This window comes from Quercus lobata, chromosome 4, assembly GCF_001633185.2.
Source record: "Quercus lobata isolate SW786 chromosome 4, ValleyOak3.0 Primary Assembly, whole genome shotgun sequence".
NCBI classification, from domain to species: domain Eukaryota; kingdom Viridiplantae; phylum Streptophyta; class Magnoliopsida; order Fagales; family Fagaceae; genus Quercus; species Quercus lobata.
The window spans coordinates 71235164-71257643 of NC_044907.1; the positions used below are offsets into that span (position 1 = coordinate 71235164).

A 22480-nucleotide genomic window follows, 5' to 3' on the forward strand; every position below is an offset into this window, starting at 1 on the left:
CCTGCTCAACAACTGCATAGACTTAGATCTGCAACTACTAAGTCTCACTTGCAACCAGGCTTAAAAGGAACAATGACACATTTTAACCGATCACCACATAGCATAGTTGGAAAAGTATCTATGCATATCTGTATACACGTACATTATCCAGCAGTTACCCACTTACCAGACCACAAATACATGCAAAAATACAGTACACATCCATATTAAGATAGACTCTTCGTCTTTGTGATAAACAGCCTACAAATAAACTCCATCAAATTTTCAGGGAGAAAGGCAAGGTGCAAGACGGTTGTCTTTTCCCTTTTGGGGTGTGAGGGAAATCAATAGGTGGGAAACCATTTCATAGTAAATGGACAGAGTGTATATAACATATATCCATAACTAAACTATATTGCCACTTAATGGAAAAATTGTAATGCATCCATATAGAACGTAGATTAAATGCTGGAGATAGAGCCAAAAAGGATATTGTACAATACGAGTAAAATTTTTGTTTCTCTCTCTACCATAATCAACTGCACAGCCTCAAGGGACAAACAAAACTTTCGGCAAGATCTGAAATGAGAAATCAGCCCTTTCTTCCTAATTCGACTGATAGCACACCCACAGAATGTCACCATTGGCAAAGGAATGAATGAATGAAAAGATAACAACCTCCTGCTCTAGCGAGAACTTGCTCAGAGAGACTGTACAACATACCCTCTTTTGTTGTCTAGAGGATATCCCCGTCATTAATACCTCAATTAGTAATACAGATTAATACACCAAGCTCCATTTGTGGCTACGTCATAAGTCTGCAAATATTATCAAAGATATAATTATCATGCCATCAACCAAATTTTGATATATGCCTCTGAAATTTTCTAAGATAAAAGGTAAAGTTCCTTGCATACCATGTTCAGTTTATCAAGGTCCGAGAAAATGCTTTTTTTCCTTCGCAAATTGATCTCAATTGTTCAATTAAGTCCTCTTTTAATGACTCCGGTATCTGTGAAGTAAAGGTTGGTCTGGCATCCGCAATTAACAACTTCCTGTTAAACGAACATCCAGATGAGTCATGAACTTTTAACAAAGGAAAAATAACTTCAGAAAAAATAAATAAATAAAAGAGAGAGAGAGAGAACAGACAGACGATGCTGAAAGTATCTTATGCAATGGGTGTATGCAACACTCTCACATGTATCTAGCAAACCATAGAAATGGATCCTACATGCATGTGAAAGTGATGTTGAATACACCCAATACATAAAATGCCACCTGTTTAATGGGACGTAATAATCCTTATTAGCCAAATAGCATTAAAATTGTAAAAGTAATCACTTTTAAATAGCATATCTAGAACATAAACCAAACTCTCTTTTCTTGCGTTTTAAGTGGTGAAAGTGCTGATGTGAACTTCAAGAGATGTTGAGCACAAAAGGTATAAAATATATAGAGAAGAGAAAGGAAAACAACAAGAGGTAAAACCCCTCAAGCATAAGCGAACCTAACAAAAAAAAAAAACCCAAATCAAGCAAAACTGTGGCCAATGACCTGAAAGCACCTAATGATTTCTAGTACTTTAACAAAACATTTTTTGAGCCTTAAAAAAACTAAAATTCACTAAATGAAAAGAAAAATAATAAAATTCAGATGGTCCAAAAAGTCTAAGAAATCTGTCAATGTAGTTGAGCTTGAGATATTGCCCCAATCATGTAAGTGACACAGGACAAAACCAAAACAATGTAACAAGAAAATTAAAGAAAGAAAATAAAAGATAGGCAACCTAGGAGCCTGCACCAAGCAATAAAGAATAAACTTCTAACAGCCAGCACATAGGGTTGACTGGAGTAAGCATTAAACCATTGGAAAATTACACAGAAATTTTATTGATTATCAAACTTTTTATACTGGTCTCCACAGAAGTACAATACTATGATTATATAGACTACTAAAAACCAAACTCTAATTTTAGTTGACATAGGAAACCCTAGTTCTAATTGACTTGGGAAATCCCAATTATTGAAAAAAAAACCTAGACTCTCCAGGAAATTAAATAAAAAATCATAATAACCTAATAAAAATATAATTGGCCAATAAAAAAAATACAATTGACTTCCAAAATTAATAAAACCAAATTAAAGTAAATATTTATTCGCACTTCACGCATCATTCTCCCCTAGTTGGAGAAAAATCAACCTCGAGCTTTGAAATGCTGAAGGATAAAAATCCTAAGACTGGAAACATGCTTTAATACTGGAATCACCTTTGAGAGCACTAAGAATAAAAAACCCTTATGTTCGATCACATCATAAAATTCGTTTGAAACTCAAGGTTCTACCCATTAGCTTCATATTTGCAAATCCGACTTTCTTGTTATCTAATAACCCTACTTGTTCAAAGAATTAGTCCATCTCATTTAACACAAATGTTGAAAATCCAAGGTTCTTGATGACCATAGTTCACTAGAATAATAAATTTCAATAAGAATTGAAACAAAAAATGGACTTGGGCAGTAGACTTGCACTGACCCAGCTAAACCAGATGGGCCTTGTACTGTGTTAACACCAAAGGGTAGACCACAGTAGTAACTTTGTGGGCCAGGCCACATGATATGAAATAGACCTCTACTATGCAGGCCAAGATGCCTTGAATTTATCACTTACTGCCCCTTCAAATCTCCAAATCCATTTTTGAGTCTTCCACAAAACAATGCCTCCTGAAATTCGAATCACCACCCCCAAATTTTCCACTCAGTCAAACAGTATCATTTATTAATGGAAGTCAATTTAAAAAGGGTCTTTCATAGCAATTTTTGACCAGGGAAGAGGCTCGACAGCTCAACCTAGCAATGGCCAGCGTGAGCTATTCCGGCAAAGTATCCTGCAACAAGCAGAACAAAGTGGCAGTATCCAAAGTTATTAGAAATCTAGTCCTACAGGCGGCAAGAGACCATGAGACTCAGGTCATGCACGAGGTAATTGGATGGTTTATGGCGACTCAGGTCACGCAACTGTCCACCCAAAGAAGGTATCTCATGGTGGAAGTTTGACTCATCACATACTTCATGGAAATTTTGTCACCCCCATTTTACTTATCAAAAAAAAAAAATTGTCACCCCCATTTCACAAAGCCTTAAAATAATCCTTCACTTCTGACATTTGGTAAATAATAAAGATGGAATATTTTAATACATTTTTTCTATGATTTTGGCAACATGGAGGGGCAGTAAGGTGAGGGACTGCAAATCCTTTTTTCCTAAGTTCAAATCTGGGTGTCACCTAATCAAAAAAAAAAAAAAAAAGCATACCTTTCTTTTTTTTTTTTTATTGGTAATAGATATTTTCATCAAAAGAAGTACATCATGTTCACAATGATGAACAGATTGGAAATAGAAACAACTACAAACAAACCAAAAAAACAGCATACCTTCCAGAGTTGCATTTTTTGTTTGGACTGCAACTTTAGGAACGATCTTGACTATTGATAATTTACGTAAGAAGAAGGTGTTAATTCTAGATTGGTGTTATATGTGCAAAAGCACTGGAGAATCGGTAGACCATCTATTACTACATTGTCCTATTGTTTATGAGTTGTGGTCTATGGTGTTCACCTTGTTTGGTATCCACTGGGCGATGCCAAAGACTGTAGTTGAGCTCCTTGCTTGTTGGCAAGGAAATTTTGGTCATCATCGTAATGGTGTTATTTGGATGGCTGTCCCTCATTGTTTGATATGGTGCATTTGGCGGGAGAGAAACAACCGGTGTTTTGAAGATTCTCAAAGGACTATAGCTGATTTAAAACTTTTCTTCTTTAAAACTCTATCGGACTGGATGTCTATCATAGGAAGTCATTCTATTTCTTCAGTCTATGAGTTGATGGATGCTTGTAATTTATGTATTTGATTATTGGTCCCCAGCTGTATACTTCCTGTATATTTGGGTGACTCATTATTAAGTTCTTGAATAAAATTTCCTTTACTTATCAAAACAAAACAAAAAAAAAAAAAAAAAACAGCATACCTTATCATGTTTTGCTGATAAGAGAATCTAAAAAAGCCCCTAGGTCAAAAAACCAAAAGGGTAGTCTCGGCAAAGTTTAGGGCACGGCAAAGAAAAAAAAAAAGGAATTTTTTTTAGGCTGAAAATTCAAAAGAACGGTCTATTTGAAAGTTAGAGGACACAAAAAAAGAAGAGAAGAATCTGTCTAGCTGAAAGTCCAAAGAAGTTGCCTATGCAGACTTCAAGGCAAACAAGTATAGGAGAATATCGACAAAGGATAATGTGCAAGTTAATGAAAAGATAAGTGAAAAGAAGACAAGTATGACAAGGGTACTAAGACAGGAAACAATTTTAACAAATTTTTCCCCTAGCGGTAAGCAGGGAGAGTACTCTTAACTTGATATAATAAGCATATGGTAGTTCTGTTCACTACATGTTATATATCCTTGCATCTAGTTTTAATTGACTAAAACAAGAACAAAAGACATTGGGAAAAAACATATGGAAGCATGGAAACCCTTGGGAAAAAAATGAAGAAAAGATTGGATTGAGCATATGCCATGAAGAAAATGAAGGAGAAATAAGTACTAGCTGTCCCTTTTTTTTTCTTTTTTTCTTTTTTTGATAGGTAAGAAAAATTGTATTAAGAGAAGATTACTTCATTAGAAAAATGAAGTAGCCAAAAAAAAAAAAATGTACAAAAAATCTAACTTTATTATACATACGACTACCCAAAAAAACAAGCCAAATTAAATTAAATAAATATTCTAATCTAAAATTAATTCTAAAAAGGAACACACGTGACCAACACCCCTCCCCCACCCAAAAAAAAATAAAGAAGTAAATACCATCCTTATGACAAAAAGAAATTAACCAAAAAAACACTCTACTGACTAGCAAATAACAATTTTCGTGTTTTTTTTGTAGGGAACAAAGGTACAGTGAACACACCATATCTCAAACAAATATTGCAGTCATACATAACATAGAAGATTTTGCCACTAGAAAACATAATCAGTTCAAGAGTTTATTATCGGATTGCAGTATATATAGTTTTTTATAAGAATTGAGGTATATATGGTACATCAGTTGAAGCAAAATCCCTTGCTGTAAGTCTAAACTTCCAAAGTACAGAACTTCAAAGGACCATCCCATCCCATGATTCTACTGGTATTCGTATTTCTCACCTATTATTTGCTGATGATACCATTCTTTTTTGTGATGCTTCTAGAGAGTAGATCTTCTCCATTAGGCTGGTTTTGACTTGTTTTCAAGCTTTTACTGGTTTGAAGGTGAATGTGGAGAAAAGTGAAATTGTCCCTATTGGGGAGGTGAGCAACATTCAAACTTTGGCTAATATTCTTCAGTGCAGGGTGGGCAATTTGCCTATGATTTACTTGGGCATGCCACTCGATACTTTGTATAAAACAGCCTCTATTTGGAATCCGATTCTTGAGAGGTTGGAAAGGAAGCTTTCTGGCTGGAAGCGGCTTTACTTGTCAAAGGGTGGTAGACTCACTTTGTTGAAAAGTACCCTTTCAAGTCTTCCGACTTATTACCTTTCCCTTTTTACTATCCCTAAAGCTGTGGTGACTAGATTGGAATGTATTCAGAGGAACTTTTTGTGGGATTCTTCAGTTGAGTATTTCAAATATCCACTAGTGGCTTGGGAAAAGGTTTGTTTACCGCGTGAGTTAGGTGGTTTGGGAATTCGGAATTTGGCGTCTTTTAATCAAGCCCTATTAGGGAAATGGCTTTAGAGGTATGGCCATGAAATCACTCATCTATGGCGGAGGGTCATAGCCATGAAATATAGGGAGGGGAAAGGGGGTTGGTGCACTAGAGTTTGTAGAAGGGCTCATGGTTGTGGTTTATGGCAGAGTATTAGTGAAGGGTGGGAAAGTTTTGCGAAGCATTTGTCTTTTGTGGTGGGGGATGGTTCTCGTATTCTTTTTTGGCATGATAAATGGACTGGGGATGTCCCTCCTAAAATTCTTTATCCCCAATTATTTTTGTGTTCTACCAATAAAGAGGCTTATGTTTCTGAAGTGTTAAGCCCTCCAGTGGGTGATAATAACAGAGTGTGGAGTTTAAGCTTTTTTAGGGATTTCAATGATTGGGAGTTAGCGGCTTCATACTCCCTACTTCATTTCATCCAAACCCGAATTCCTAGGAGTGAGGGGTGTGACAGGCTTCGTTGGGGTCTTAATGGTAGTAGGAAGTTTGACATTCAGTCTTTTTATCATAAGATTCGAAATGCAGCTCATTCCACTTTCCCTTGGAAGGGCATTTGAAAAGTCAAGGTTCCTAAAAGGGTGGCATTTTTCATGTGGACAGCAGCTCATGGTCAGATTCTAACCTTGGATAACCTTATACTTCGTGGTCGCCCTTTGGCAAATCGTTGTTGTATGTGCTTTTGTAATGCGAAATTTGTGGATCACCTGTTACTTTTTTGTCCGATAGCTCATTCTTTGTAGACGTATATGATTCGGCTGTTTGGGATCAATTGGGTAATGTTAGGTTCAGTAGCGGAATTATTATTTTGTTGGTACCATTGGCTTGGGAAGCATAGCTCCGATATTTGGAATTTGGTTCCAGGCTGTTTAATGTGGACTATTTGGACTGAACGGAATCGGCGTTCTTTTGAGGATAAGGGGAAAAACTGTGGTTCAATTATTAGATTTATGCCATCGGACCCTCTTTGATTGGTCTCGGTGTTGGGGTCTCTCTGATTGTTTTACTCTTATGAAATTCCTTTTGTCTATTAGTCTTTCTTAGTGGCTGCTTGTGTTTTTTTTTTCTTTTTTTCTTTTTTTTTTTTTTTTTTTTGTTCACTACTGTGAACACTTTGGTATTCTCATGTTTTTCCCTTATTAATAATATTATCTTCTTACTTATCAAAAAAAAAAAAAAAACATTTTTTGCAAAAGATAGTGCATTTGAAAAGATAAAATATACAAGTTCAACAAGATCACATTGACAATCCAGAAGACTTATTTCATCGTATACGCATCATATAGAAGCAGAACCCATAAGCTTAACACCAAAATTTTTTATAAAGGTCCATAAACTGTAGTATGTACGCATAATTTAATATGCTCAGAACTTCTAAGTGTCAGAACTGTTACAACCTTGCGAAGCTTTCCTACTAATGAAATGTATTGCACTTCACAAAATAAAAAGGACCACACAGGAATTCAGATACGTTTTTACAAGTAATGCAAGTATTTGAAGTTTGACTCTAGAATAAAAGTTCCTAAATATGCATTATACGTGTAAAAGTTGTAGGATACTTACTTGAATTCACTAGTACTTGATGGACCATTTCCAGCTTCTTCACGTAACCTCTTCTTTGAACTCATGAAACTAAAAACCTTATCTGACCAACCACATGATCGCAAAACTGAAAAAGCTTCTTTCTCGAGACTAAAAGCTTCTTTCTTGAGACTAAGAGAGAATAATATTAAAAAAATTAAAAAAAAAAAAAGGGTAAATGAATTAAATAATAAAAAATAAAAATAAAAGACACTGTTAGACAACAAAAAACATTCAACAGTCAAACATGATCAACCTAACAGAAGAAAAAGAATGAAATTGAGCCTGGAATATAAAAATAAAAAAGGAAGACAACATTTTACTAAACATTGTACTATACATTTTAAAAATCAGAGGAAATTCTGGTATTGTGCGCACAAGATTTTCCAAGCAGGATTAAAGGACAGAAATAACAATTAGAGATAATCTGAAACGATAAAACAAAAGGAAAAAATGTCAATGGCCCTAACCATATGGCATCTCTGTCCCCCAAAAAAAAGAGGTGCATAGTCAGGTCATGGACCCAATTCCATGAGACGAGTATTTACCTATGCAAGTGTGAATCATCCACAAATATCACAAAATTAGATATGAAATCATCTGACCTGAAAATTTTGTCAGAACTTATCTAGGTAATTGACCTAGGAGGTCCAAACTCCAAAGATACAATTTGGACTACAACTAATTTATAAACTGGTTCATCAGTAACTTCATTCTAACTAACACTTCTTATACATTTCTTGCATTAATACGTTGACTAAATGCTCCAACATAATTCAAGTTCATAATTCTCAACCCAACTCTAAAGCTCTCAATACTTTCTACTAACGGAACTGGATGAACGATAGGTGTGAAACGTCTGACAATATAGGAACTTTGGATTAATATGGATGCAAACTGATGTGGTCCATGCAGATAAGAAAGAGTTCAAGGAAGAACAAGATTAAACACCAAAAGAATCAAAATCTGTGGTCTAGATTTGATGTGGGACTTTCTTGACACCTTTCATAGGTTATTTTAGTTATTATTGAGTCTTAGTATTCAGTTTTTAAAGTTAGAAAGTTGCAGGTTAGTTTTAATTAAGAATTACTAGAATAAGGGAAATTTAGTAATTTCAAGAAATCTGGAATGGGCTTTCCTTATCTGCATCAAAGACCCATGAGTCTTGTTTTATGTTTTGAGTCATTTTCCTTCTTTTTTATTTTTCTTTTTTTTTTTTTTTATCAGTAGGAACACACTTTATTTAAATAAAAAAAATAAAATAAAAAAAGGCCAAGGCCTAAGTACACAAGGAGAATATTAAGGACACTCAAAAAAGGAGAAAAAAGGGGGGGGGGGGGGGGAACCATAAAAAATTTATTCATGGTGATTTAGAAGCTACTAAGTCCTTTTAGTTTGTTATTAATAATCCTAGTCATTCTAGGAATAGGCTATTTAGAGTCCTAGTACTTCAAGGAAAGGATTTAACAATAGCCTATATAAAGGCTTCATTGTAGTCAATAATATTCATAGTGAAATTGATTCTAACAAAAATCCAGCAGCTTATTTTAAGCTTTGAGGGTGGATTGCCTTCTCCTACATGATTGCTTAGGAAGTCCTAGGTGTGATTGCCTAGTGTTTATTTATCTTTTTCAGTCCTATCCCATGTTTCAGAACCAAACAGCCATCAAAATTCATTCTTTTCTAACCTAAAACCCTTAACAACAATTCATATACAAAAGCCCTTCAAGAACTTATCAAGAAATCTATTGAAGTGCTGAATTCTTAAAGATCCTACTTCATAAACTAACCAAGAGAATATGAAATACATATTTAGCAAAGTAATTCTTGACCAGACTCTGATGAACAGAAGTTATTAGCAATAAGTAATTTACAAAGGAATAAGAAGGGCATAACATACACTTCTTTCAGTTCTTCAAATTTTTCCTGGAATAGAGAATCCTGTGCTAACAAAATGCAAGAGCCCTCATCCTTTGACTTTCTTTGAGACCCTGAGATCTCAGCATGCCCATTGACAGCAAAAGTTCCCAATTCATGGTGGTCAGGTCCTCTCACTGTCACCCTGCTCATTGTGCCATTAACTTCACCAACATCTGGTTTCACTAAATTAATATCTCCCCTCTGACTAATTCCATTTTCAACGGTTAAAGTGAATGCTTTGTTGTTCTTACTGTCAGCAACATCAACATTTTTGGTTTTGTTAAAACCGTTCATATTTGCCACATTTTTTTCACTTTTCTCTGTAGAATTTGAAGCTTTCACATCCCCATTTGCTTCCATTGATAGAATCTTATGAGCATCAAGTTTTCCATTACCATTTGCAAGAGGTCTTTTGGAATTAGAGTTTGATAGGTTAAATCTCATCCGTGGGCTAGAAGGTACTTTAACACCTTTAGGTATGGTTGAGACATCCTTCTGAAAAGATTGATCGAAAGATGCTTTTGGATGCACTGATTTCATTGGGAGAGCAGCCTTTGGGCTTTTAAATGCCTCACTGCCATTGCAATCACGAGACCTTATTCCATTTGAAGCAAGAGCAGTGCTGGCAGATGCCGGCCTCTGATTTGTACGAGAGAAGAAAAGAATATAAACCTTTTCCGACAAGACCTCCTGCAGCGTTGAAACTGAGACAAACGAATCATTGCAGCAGTACCACCGACCCATTGCATCCTGCACACACAGAAGAATATAGATCAGCAAAGACTTATTTAGCTGCTTTCTCATAACTTATTTAATGTTTAAGAGAGCAAAGTAGGCATATAAGACCTTTATATATGCATAATAGTGTCCAGATTCTTGCGAGTAGCCGGAATGCACAATAGTACCAAAGAGCTTATATTCTGGTCGTGGATCCTGTATTAGACCCAAAAAGAAGTAAACAATACCGTAGAGGAAACTCAGGAATGCATCACATGCATATGGAACGGAACAAGTATATACAAAAAGCAGTCTTGTAGGACTCAATTTTTCTAAGTAAATGCAATTTTATAAATTAAAATTTGCACAAAGGTACAAAGGGAACAGAAGGTGTCTATCGGTTATATAACCAAGAGTTTGCCTACAGAGATATTGAAAAAAATATGCATATGAAATCATACATATTGGAGGGTCTACTCCCATCCAATGACATTCAATAGAATCAAGACCCAACAAATTGAGATTTTAATCTCTGTAGATGGGCCTTGCCCCTCAAAAGTCTCCTAGTCCTTTCCCTCCCAATTTGCCACACCAAACACGATGGGGCTATATTCCACAAATAAAGTTTTTGGGCTCCATTGTCAACATTGAGCAGTCCTGTGGGACTATATTGCAGAGGATGCATCAGCACAAGAAACCAGAAAAATTTCTTCCAATCTATAGACAACAGTATGCAAAGCAATAACTCTGATTTTTATTATGAACTTGACAGAGTTGACTAATACAAAAAATAATAATAATAATAATTCATATAAACTACTAACTACAGAAACCAGAATAACACTATCAAAGGACATAACCACCCTACAATCCCACTTGTGTTGATCACTTAACAAGACACAATAAAGTCCAAGAATGAACTCCATTGTGCCTTCCCATACAAAATTTATATTAGGATTCAGCAATATTTGTGCAGGCCAAGCTCAAAAGGGGCAGTCAATGGATCTTGAACCCATGACCTCATAATAAATTAAGGAACTGTCAATAAAGCTATAGCTTATTGGCTGTCATGTAGCTTTTTTTTTTTTTTATGGGTCATGTAGCTGACTATTATTTAGGCTATTTGTGTCTTTTTAGCTACTTTTGATTAGGGCCAGCATTGATTTAATCATAGTGCTGGAGCTTTTTTCTTTTAAGTTTTTGTTCAGCATTATAAAAAGGATTGTAATTCTAAGATTTGAAAGGATGGAAAATTCTTTTTTTTTTTTTTTTTTGGATAAGTTTGTTATCCTTTCAAGTTATCAAGAATTAACAAGTTAAAGCTTTTTTATTTCCTTTGATCTCTCTAATTTTTCTGCTTCCTTCTCATTCAATTTCTAATTGCCCCCATTAATCTCTTTTTTTCTCTCTACCATGTCAATCAATCTAAAGATTAAATAAACCATATCTAAACATCCCTACAAGCATATCAAACCCTAAATTTTATTCCTGGTAATCTCCACCATGAAACCCTAATTGACCCTACCCCTTTCTACGCCCTAATGCCCCAATGCCCCAATATAGAGATAGAAATTGCAGGATTCAGCTGCCGTCCTGCATCACTACCTCATGAAATCCAAAAAGGTTTCATCTACTTCGTCAATTCTTAAATCAAAAATAATAGGATCTCTTTGTTTACACGTACTCTTTTTGATTGGTCCCAAGTTTGGGGTTTTACACACTGTTCATCCATTTTAGAGTTACAAGCTTCTCTTAGATTTTCCATTTGATACTTTTGTAATCTTTATGATGCATTGTGTTCATCATCATGAACATGGAGTATTATTCATTCCTCTTGGGAAGATCAAAGAAATAAACTCCTCTTCCTCGGTAAATAATTCTTGAAAGAATTCCGAACCCATTCTTTTTTAAAAAGCGCGTGCAGTACTTTTGTGTTTACAAACCAAAGTTTTAACACAAGAAAGCCGAAGTACTAATAAAACTGCATTACTTATCAAAAAATAGTGCCAAACCCTGCAGAAGCATTGTCCTAAAGATAGACCAGAGCGCACATGACCATGTATTCGTAGTATTCCCGAGCCTTCATAATTTTTTGATAAGTAATATAACTACATTGAAAAAAGAAAAAAAAATACAAAAAAACAAAGCACACAGGCAGCATGCTAAGGAACAGAAAAAAAAAAGTGAAAACTATCAAAATAAGAAAGAACAACTATCTAACAAATCTGTCAAAGAATTAAAAGTAAAAACACCTGAAGAATTTTTCCACTCTAGCAAAGTTTGAAGAAAAAACTTCATATCATGAGTTGATATCTCACATCCTTTAAAAGTACGAGCATTCCTCTCCCACCAAATACCCCACATAATACAATGAGGAATCTTACTCCAAATCACCAAGGACTTACATCTGCTACATTTATATGACCAGCTTGCTGGAAGATCCACAACATGGCATGGCCAAACCCAATGAACCCCAAATAAAGAAAATGCCATATTCCACAACTCTAGCTACATGACAATGTAACAATAAATGATCAATGGAATCCTCATCCTTCTTGCACATGCAACACCAATCCAACACAACTACTCTGCGTTTGCACATATTATCTGTAGTTAAAATATGCCCCAAAACTGCTGTCCACATGAAGAAACTAACCTTTGTTGGCACCTTTATCCTCCATAAAGGTTTCCTAGGGAAAAAAGAATGGGTGGTAGAACACAAAACCTTATAAAAAGATTTAACATCAAAAACCCCACTGGCAGAAGGTTTCCAGCATAATTGATCCACTCCATTCCCTCTCACCAAGCCAGAATAAATGAAATCCAAAAAGGTGACCACCACTCCAATTCCCAGTCTTGTACCGGACGAACAAAATTAACATTCCAATGGAAACCCTCCCCTGAGGAAGATAAAAGCTCAGCCACAGAAGATTCCTTATTACTGGCAATACCAAATAATATTCTAGCATCATGAAATCCAAAAAGCTTCCATCTACTTTATCAATTCTTAAATTCAAATATAATAGGATCTCTTTGTTTACACGTACTCTTTTTGATTGGTCACAAGTTTGGGGTTTTCACACTGTTCTTCCATTTTAGAGTTACAAGCTTCTCTTAGATTTTCCATTTGATACTTTTGTATTTTTTTTATGATGCATTGTGTTCATCATCATGAACATGAAGTATTATTCATTCCTCTTGGGAAGATCAAAGAAATAAATTCCTCTTAATCGGTAAATAATTCTTGGAAGAATTCCGAACCAATTTTTTTAAAAAGTGCATGCAGTACTTCTCTGTTTACAGGCACAAGAAAGCCAAAGTATTAATAAAACTGCATTACTTATCAAAAAATGGGGATTTGCCAAACCCTGCAGAAGCATTGTCCTAAAAATAGACCAGAGCTCAAGTGACCATGTATTCGTAGTATGCAATTCCCGAGCCTTCATATTTTATTGATAAGTAATATAACTTCATTGAAAAAGAAAACAATAACAAAAACCAAAGCACACAGGCAGTGTACTAAGGAACAGGAAAAACAGTGAAAACTATAAAAACAAAGAAAGAACAACTATCTAACAAATCTGTCAAAGAATTAAAAGTATAAACACCCAAAGCATTTTTCCACTCTAGCAAAGTTCAAAGAAAAAACAACTTCATATCATGAGTTGATCTCTCACATCCTTCAAAAGTACAAGCATTCCTCTCCCACCAAGTTCCCCACATAATACAATGAGGAATCTTACTCCAAATCACCAAGGACTTGCATCTGCTACATTTATACGACCAGCTTGCTAGAAGATCCACAACATGGTATGGAATAACCCAATGAACCCCAAATAAAGAAAATACCATATTCCACAACTCTAGCTACATGACAAAGTAGCAATAAATGATCAATGGACTCCCCATCCTTCTTGCACGTGCAACACCAATCCAATGCAACTACTCTGCGTTTCCACAAATTATCTGTAGTTAAAATATGCCCCAAAGCTGCTGTCCACATGAAGAAACTAACCTTTGTTGGCACCTTTAGCCTCCATCAAGGTTTCCAAGGGAAAAAAGAATGGGTGGAAGAACACAAAACCTTATAAAAAGATTTAACATCAAAAACCCCACTGGCAGAAGGTTTCCAGCATAATTGATCCACTCCGTTCCCTCTCACCAAGCCAGAATAAATCAAATCCAAAAAGGTGACCACCAACTCCATCCCCCAGTCTTGTACCAGACAAACAAAATTAACACTCCAATGGAAACCATCCCCTGAGGAGATAAAAGCTCAGCCACAGAAGAATCCTTTTACTGGCAATACCGAATAATTCTGGAAAGACATCTTTTAAAGGAGTCCCCCACACCAAGTATCAAACCAGAATTTGATATTGGCACCATCCCCCACCTTAAAAGCAACAAGACTATGAAAACTGTCCAATCCCTTCCGGATATTCTTCCAAAGGCAAACGCTGTAGGTCCCCTGCACACCATTAGAACACCAACCACCCCCCCCCCCCAAAAACATACTACCATATTTAGCATCCACAACTCTTCTCCATAAAGCATCTCTCTCCATAGCAAAACCTCTCTCCTTTGGCACTACTTTTGAGAAGTTCTATAGAACAATAAGATGCCACTCATGTCATGTATCCTATCGCTCACCAATTCTCATAACTAAAAGTTTAGAAGGATTAGTTACACTTCTAAAAGTCATACTAAGATATAAAAGCACACTTGCCTTATCATCATGTCCTACATTATCTTAACTAACTACGGAGCTATCAAAAGTAAATTGCTGATATATTGTCAAAAATCGTTCCCCTAAATAAATTCACCAGTAACCTTGGCTAATTTCCTTTTCGATTTCAGTTAATCTAGCAGTTATATAAAAGCCAAAGTCTCACATTTCTAGGACAAAGTAGGAGAAGCAAGGGGTAACTTATGCCAATGAGCTCCGTCTCACATGGCACTCCCCTCCTCCCATAAGAATAGGCAGAGGAAAAGATCAAAGGTTTAAAACCCACTAAATGTGTGTGCATCTTACCAATAAAACAAAGAGTAATTCATGGATGTCAATCATTTCAGCCAGATATGAAACGATGCCATAGAAATTAGGTTTATAATGGTTTTCTTTTATGAGCAATAAGCATTTATAATTATAATCAGAAAGAAAGAGTACAACTGCTCTATCGAACATCGAGGTAGACTAAGAGATTGGATTTCTAAGCATGTTTCTCTATCTTATTATTGTAACTAGTGAAGAAGCGACCGTCAAGTAAAACGAGGCATTTTCCCTACCCTACCTTTACATCTAATTATTAAGCATGTATATTTTGTATGTCCTGCATAGTTTTATTAGGTATATACCTGACTTGCTTTACACATGAAACTCGAAAGCACCAAAACTTCCTCAAATGCAATCGCCTTATCAATCTTCCCGCCGAATACACTCTCAAATCTCTGCCAACAATAACACTTAAATTAGAAACCAACGACACCAAAACTACAAACTTAAACAACAATTACAAAATAATAACACCTTGAGCTGGATTACAAGGACATTGGGCGCTTGACGTATTGACATTTGCTTCCTTGCCGCCACCAATTTCTTACAACTAAAACAACCATAATTTCCTCAATTAAAAACACGACAATAACCACTTGAATAACAAGGAATTCAACAAAATAACAACAAGAACTTACTTATCACACTTGTATTTATTGTTTCCATCCAAAACTTCGGACTGAAAGAACTTTTGAAACGCGTCTTTAAGCGAATTACTAAGCAAAACATCAAGACTAATATCCATTATCTCGTCCACCTTATTCGACTCATTACCACAAGAAAGACACTTCACCTGGCTCTGCAGCGCACCTCCAAAAATCTCCTTCACCACCGAACTACCACCACTACTGCTATTACTACAACCATTACTACTACCATTACTAACATTCTCACCTCCCTTGCAGCCATTATTGTACCGCCTTTGCTGCTGCAACTTCTTGAGCCGAAGGCAAGTGTTGTGGCAAGCATCAATCACGTAACGAAGGAACTCGTGCGCGTCCTCCTGGCGCCCGCACTTGAAGTGCTCGGCGAAAATCCTCAAACAATTCTGCAGCTTCGAAGGCGCGTCCAGCGCGAGATCCACGCTCAACGACCGCCTTATCCGTTTCTCCAGTATGCAGAACGGACACTCTCCGCCGCGCTCGCCTGCAACACGGAAAACCAAAACCAATTAGCTAAAAGAAAAAAAAAAAAAACACAGAAAATTGAATTGTGAAAAATTCGAGTGGCGATTGAATTTATGTACAGAGAGAGGAGTGTTGGAGTTTGAGGCAGAAATTGGCGAGAGGAGGAGTGTAAGTGAGGCACTGAAGAACGCTGTTGAGGTAGCAAGAATTGCCGAGGTTTTTGAGCCCTAACGGAGGACCGGTACGCCGCTTCTGACTGAGCAAACTCGGCTGCCAATTCATCTGCAATTGCAAGGCCATCAAAGACCTCGTCGTCCTCGTCTTGATTCCGATTCCGCTTCCGGTGAAGAAGCATCGGACGGCGGCGTCGTTTTGGCAACACAACTCTCCCGCTGCCAAAACCACCAACACAATCGCATCGCTCTGCTCTCTATCTATGATGATATGATATGATAATTTGGTTTTTGTTGTGAAAATAAATAAGAAGAGAAATGGGGGAAGGAGTATTGAGAGAAGTGGTGGGTGAAATAGGAAGAAAGAAAAACCCCCAAATCTCTTTTTTGTGGTGGTGTTGTTGTTGTTGTTGTTGTTGTTGTGAGAGTTTTATGAAGACTCTTCCACAGATTTGTGAGGGTTCATAATTGTTGTTTTTTCCCCTCCTCCCTCTCTCTCTCTCTCTTTCTGACACTTCTTCCCTCCTCTCACCCCTTGCCTTTTTTGGCTTTGTCAAGGCAATTTTTTTTTTTTTTACTTTATAGTCCCAATTATGTGGGGAAAATTTTATTTTGGTTTTGGACACACAAATCTACAAGTGTGGAATGTTGTCCATTGGGCTATGCCATATGTGGCCATGTATTCTTGCCTTCTATTATAATTTGTTCCCCAAACATCACAAATTCTTTTCTTTTCTTTTTTCCAAATTTGTTTTTGTAGTTTTTTAATGTATAAAGAACACTTCCTACATATAAAACATTCAAACACCCAAAATTGTTATAAAAAAAAATGCAACAACAACCAAAATTGATAGCATGGTGGATAAAATTTGAAATTTATGAGTTTATGATATGTCGTTTAAGGCCATTAAGCCGTCACTCAAGTGTTTCTAAGAATTGAAAAAAATCTATAAGTTTATTTTTAAAAGATGTTCTGATTTTTACTTGAAATTCAAAAGAAAGACGGTTATGAAAGAATCGTTTTTCCCGTTTTCTATTGTTTCAAGAATTGGTCTTTTATAACAACCTCTGAAAATGTGTTCACTACAACTTTTTGTGCTATTATATTATTTGTTTTTTTTTTTTTTTTTTGGTTAACTTCAAAATAGAAGTTTTTTTTTTCTCTTTTATATTTATTTTTTTAGATGAATTTTTTTTCTTTTTTAAGTTTGGCTTATACTTTTTTTAACTGGACACCTTCTTTTGTTTTAAATAATAATGAAAAGTGGTAGTGAATTTTAATCTCCATATTTAATTTAATTACCAGATAACGTGACGGTTTCTTATTAGAGCAAAAGGAAATTTCAATTAAAAAAGTACTCAATGTAAGCCAATTTTTTTTTTCTCTTGAAAACCAAAGCATCTTCGGACTTTTTTAAATCGTCTCAATACAACAACTAAGTTAATACTCATTCTCAAAAAAATAAATAAAAAAGCTACTTTTGATTCTAAAAACAAAAAACAAAAAAGTTAACTTAGTACTTCCATAGATATATAGCGATTCTTTTACGATACTTGTAAGATATGGTATGGTATTCACTATAATCATAATTACTCTCTCTATATATATAAGTAATGTTTTTTTTTTATGTTGACTTCTTCTAAAGTTATAACATAATTTTTTGAAAACATAAACTTTTTTAAATTATCTTTTTATATATATTGAAGAGATAGAAGTTATCATTGACATGAAGTTTATTTATGGTGATTCTGACTATATGACATTCCACAAAACATTGTCCATTAACTTGTATTTTTTGCCATACTATATACTAAAAATCACCAAAAATGTTTTCAAAAAAATACTTTTCATGTAACAAATGAATTATAGAGTGCGTTTTGGGATACCACTGAACAACCTTTGTGCATTGGTCACTCTATAAGTAAGTGTTTGTGGGGTGTAAAAGGTAAGAGCTGGAATTTAAGTCTTCAAGAGAGAGTTTCACACACATATACACTTAGATTAGGTTAGAGCATAATTTCTATCTTGTATAAAAAAAAATAAATAAAAAAAAAAATGCATTTCAGGATAGCTTATTCAATTTATTTATGGAAAATGCTAGAATCACAACTTTTACTATAACTTTTGCACCACAATTTGCCTACAATGCAAGTTATGAGTGATAGAGTAAAAATGGTGGGTCTATGTGGGTCCACAACTCCACCACTCACACACCACGTAAATAATTTGTAGCAAAAATTATAATCCTAGCATTACTCACTACTTATTTTGCAATTTACTATGTCCCATGTGGGATTTTTTTATGACACCCAAATCTTCAAGTGGACTATTGTCTATTGTGCTACTATATGTGGCCATGCATTCTTGCCTTTTATAAAGTTGTTTCAAACCGATACAAATTAATTTTCAAATGTGCTTCTCATAAAAAATTTAAAAAATTTCAAATGTCACATGGTTTTAGAAATCGGATCGGACCATAATTTGATTTGGTAAAAATCACAAAAATCAACATTTTACCTGTAAAAGCTATTGGTTTAACCGGTAAAAATTGGGAACCGAGCAAATTTTTGGTTTCTTTACTTGTCCAATTTTTAAAATCATGTACACACACATATATAGCATGGTGGATGGAACTTGGGACCTCTAGATTTACGTCCTTCAAATCTAGTAGACCCATCACCTTAATGGACTCTCAAATTTTCCTTTTAAATACTATTGAAAAAAAGTTGTAAATTTTATATTATTATAAAATAGTTCTAATTTGTACTTGGAATTCAAAAGAAGTTGAAAATGAAAGAGTTTTTTTCTTTTTACTGGATATCTCTATTAAAAACATCTGTAGGTGTCAACTAGTTGAGTTACAAGACTCTTAAATGTCATTTTAATGTTTTCTAAAAAACATTATTTCAAGAATTGGCTTCTTAAGATTGAGATCATATGCAATTACTCCATTTCCTTTACAATTTTTTTTTATACATTTTTTTACTTTTAACTTTAACTTTTTACCTCTTTTTAATATTTTTTTTTTTTATTTAATGGTTGAGATTGAAAGTTGTTTTTATAACTTTCAATCTCATCTATTTATTGCTATTGCACCTAATCTCAATTTGACTTCTCATAACAATTAGTTTGTAACCACATACATATGCATTAAATACATTTACAAATAAGCATAATCAAATGCATATTACAATTTTACCAAGTTCATATATAATGTTTGTATATTTGAAAATATAAAATAGCTATTAATATAATAAATATAAGTTTATTTGAACAAATAAAAAAATCATTTAAATTGTTATCCATGAAATTCTCAATTTTAGTTTGTCCATTAGAACTTTTTGTGCTATTATTTGATTTTTTTTTTTTTTTTAAAGTTTGAAATTGAAGTGTTTTTTTCTTCTTTTAAAACCAAAGCTTGTTGGGATATTCTAACTCGTTTTAGTACAAAAACTAAGCAAAATTAATACTTCCATATATACACACAGATTCTTTTATGATACCTCTAGTTCATAAATCTTCTTTTTCTCAAAAAAAAAAAAAAATCATAAATCATATACTATATAATAAAAGTTGGCTTAGAAGTCATGGTTGTGCCAAGTGGCTACACCAAATTGCAAAAATTTTTTTAAAAATAAATATATATATTTTTTCTTATCTTCTTCTCCTATAATTTTTAAGTTGATAAAAATATTAATTTAATTACAATCTAAACTCTTCATCTAAGCTTTTTTTTTATTTAAATTATATTATCACGTGTAAGAAAAAACAACATAGTACATGTAAAAATAAAAAATCTGCTACAATTTTCATCTAATTCTTTATTTTTATTTGAATTATATTACTATATGTAAAAAAAAACATAGTACACAATTTTTTTTTTTTTTAAAGCAACGTATTCAAACTACATATTCAACGTATTCAATCTATATGACATTTTTTTTTTTTTGAGATGATAACTTCTAATTTTTTTCATTCAATCTATATGAAAAAAAAAATTGTATAAACATACATCCTAAGTTAATTCTTCTTCTCCTATAATTTCTAGAATGATTAGAAATCTAATTTCCTCATAATTGAAAATTCTCTCTCTCTCTCTCTCTCTCTCCACCCAATTGTAGAAATTTTGTTAGATTAAAAAAAAAATAAACATATTTTTTTTTTGTTCTTATCTTCTTCTCCTATAATTTCTAAGTTATTAATTTAATTACAATCCAAATTCTTCATCTAATCAATTTCTTATTATAATTTATAAGTTGATAAATAATATCAATTTGATTACAATCCAAAATCTTCAACTAATCCTTATTTTTTAATTTAAATTATATTACTACACATAATAAATAAATAAATATATATATATATATATATAAAGCATCGTTGTACACTTTAAAAAAAACAACAAGGTAGTACATGTAAAAAAAATAGCAACTACTCTTAGTATTTAAATAAAACATTAAATTCTTTGAATTTTTTCTTGCTACTTTTTTTAAGATTTAGACTTCAGTTTTATACTTCTACAAATAAGACTAACATTAAACTTTTTGTTCATATCAATTTCTTCAATGTGGAATGTATATATATTAAATAATTCATAATGAATATGTACCATACGGTTCTTTTTCTTTATTTTTCGTTTCTTCTACCTACAACTTTCAAGTATGTATTTGTTTACTCTAAATTTTTTTTTCATTAAATTGAATAGGTTTTGTGTATTTTTTGTTTTTTGTTCAACCTAATTTGCTTATGCTTTATACAATTTATATGATTATGATTTGAGAATTAATCATTAAATATGGTTCGGCATGATTTTTTAAATTATTTTTTGTTTTATGACATGGGTTCTGATGGTGATATGTTGCTTTCATTCTCTCAATTTTGATTATAAATTTTTCATAACAATTTAATATATTTTTTTCCTGATTGAAATAGCTTTGGCTAGCTATTAGAGTTGTACACTTTGATCTATAAAAGAAGTCAATCTATCCATTTAGTAATAAAGAACAATGACAAACAAGAACAAGGATACACTAAAAATATAGTGTACAAAGAGGTATTCAAAAATCTCCCAAAAATACAAAATTCTCATTAGATGCAATTGGTAGGTTACAAAATAATAATTTTTTATTAGGTGTTATCATTTATATTTAATATTTATTATACCAAAACATTTTTTTTGTTATTATAATAATTATTTGAGAGATTATTGTTTATCAAATAAAATGTATATTCTATAAATTTATGATAAAACCGTGCAACACACGCCCTTTACTAGTATTCTCATATATTTGACCTTTTGATAACTCAACAAGCCATTTTTTTTTTATTTTTTTGAGAATCAAACAACTCAACAAGCTAATATGTGTGGGTGAAGCAATTTGGTCAAGCCAAAGCATAAACAAAAAATTGGTGTTATTAGCTTTCCAACTACACTTTCGAGGTATAGCAAAAATAGACTCGTTTTGCTCGATTTTTAAGAAATGACACTTCACCCTTAAACGATCAAAACAATGGACAATGTGCCTATTTTATTTTTTTTTCCTCTAATTATTTTGATTATTTGAGGTGCAGTGTCATTTTTTGAAAATTCAAGTATAATAAGTCTAGTTTCACTATACCTCAAGAGTGTCAATCTAATTTACCCAATATTTTATACCATATGATAACCCTATCACAATTTAGTATACAAATTTTCAATTACTAAATTTGACCATTTAGGGTTTGAACTAAAATGAAATTGTTAGGATTCCATCTAAGAGCTTTCACGTGGGCTAAGCCAAAATTTTTTATATTTTGAATTTTAACTAACAACTTTTTGCAACCCTACAACTACATTTGACTCTCTAATCTAAACTATTAATCATTTAAATATTCATTCTTCATTCATTTTATTTTATTTTATTTTATCCGACAATCACTATTGTAAGGACCCGTTTCACCCTTAACCCTACAACTATTATTTCCAACCAACTCGCTTTTGTATTTCTTTAGTTTTCCCCACTTTTCTCAATAAACAAACAAAGGCATAGGACCACCACTACCCAAATCCACAACCAAATCAAACCGTTATTATTTCCACCCAATTCCCTTTTTGTATTTTCTTTAGTTTTCCCTTGTTTCTTTAGCAAACAAACAAATGCATAACCAAATCAAACCTTTATTATTTCCACCCAATTCTCTTTTGTATTTTC

General features: G+C 33.6%; 1 protein-coding gene across 1 annotated transcript; it reads right to left on the bottom strand.

The window, feature by feature from the left end:
- Nucleotides 1-206: 206 nt before the first annotated feature.
- On the bottom strand, nucleotides 207-16842 carry LOC115984261 (ubiquitin carboxyl-terminal hydrolase 25). Its single transcript, XM_031107225.1, has 9 exons — nucleotides 16235-16842; nucleotides 15627-16134; nucleotides 15463-15538; nucleotides 15291-15383; nucleotides 10065-10151; nucleotides 9199-9968; nucleotides 7281-7430; nucleotides 897-1034; nucleotides 207-797 (listed from the first exon to the last, which is right to left on the bottom strand). Exons 1-8 carry the CDS (start codon nucleotides 16413-16415, stop codon nucleotides 902-904), a joined length of 1998 nt encoding a protein of 665 aa, XP_030963085.1. The 5' UTR covers nucleotides 16416-16842; the 3' UTR covers nucleotides 207-797; nucleotides 897-901.
- Nucleotides 16843-22480: the final 5638 nt, after the last annotated feature.

What these genes read in the sequence shown, in the direction of transcription:
- LOC115984261 (XM_031107225.1), bottom strand. Translation starts at nt 16,415, where the DNA reads ATGGCCTTGCAATTGCAGATGAATTGGCAGCCGAGTTTGCTCAGTCAG. An exon ending in ACTCCAACACTCCTCTCTCT is followed by an intron (nt 16,135 to 16,234) that starts GTACATAAATTC and finishes TCCGTGTTGCAG; the next exon opens with GCGAGCGCGGCGGAGAGTGT. An exon ending in TTTGAAGAACTGAAAGAAGT is followed by an intron (nt 7,431 to 9,198) that starts GTATGTTATGCC and finishes ATTCTCTCTTAG; the next exon opens with TCTCAAGAAAGAAGCTTTTA.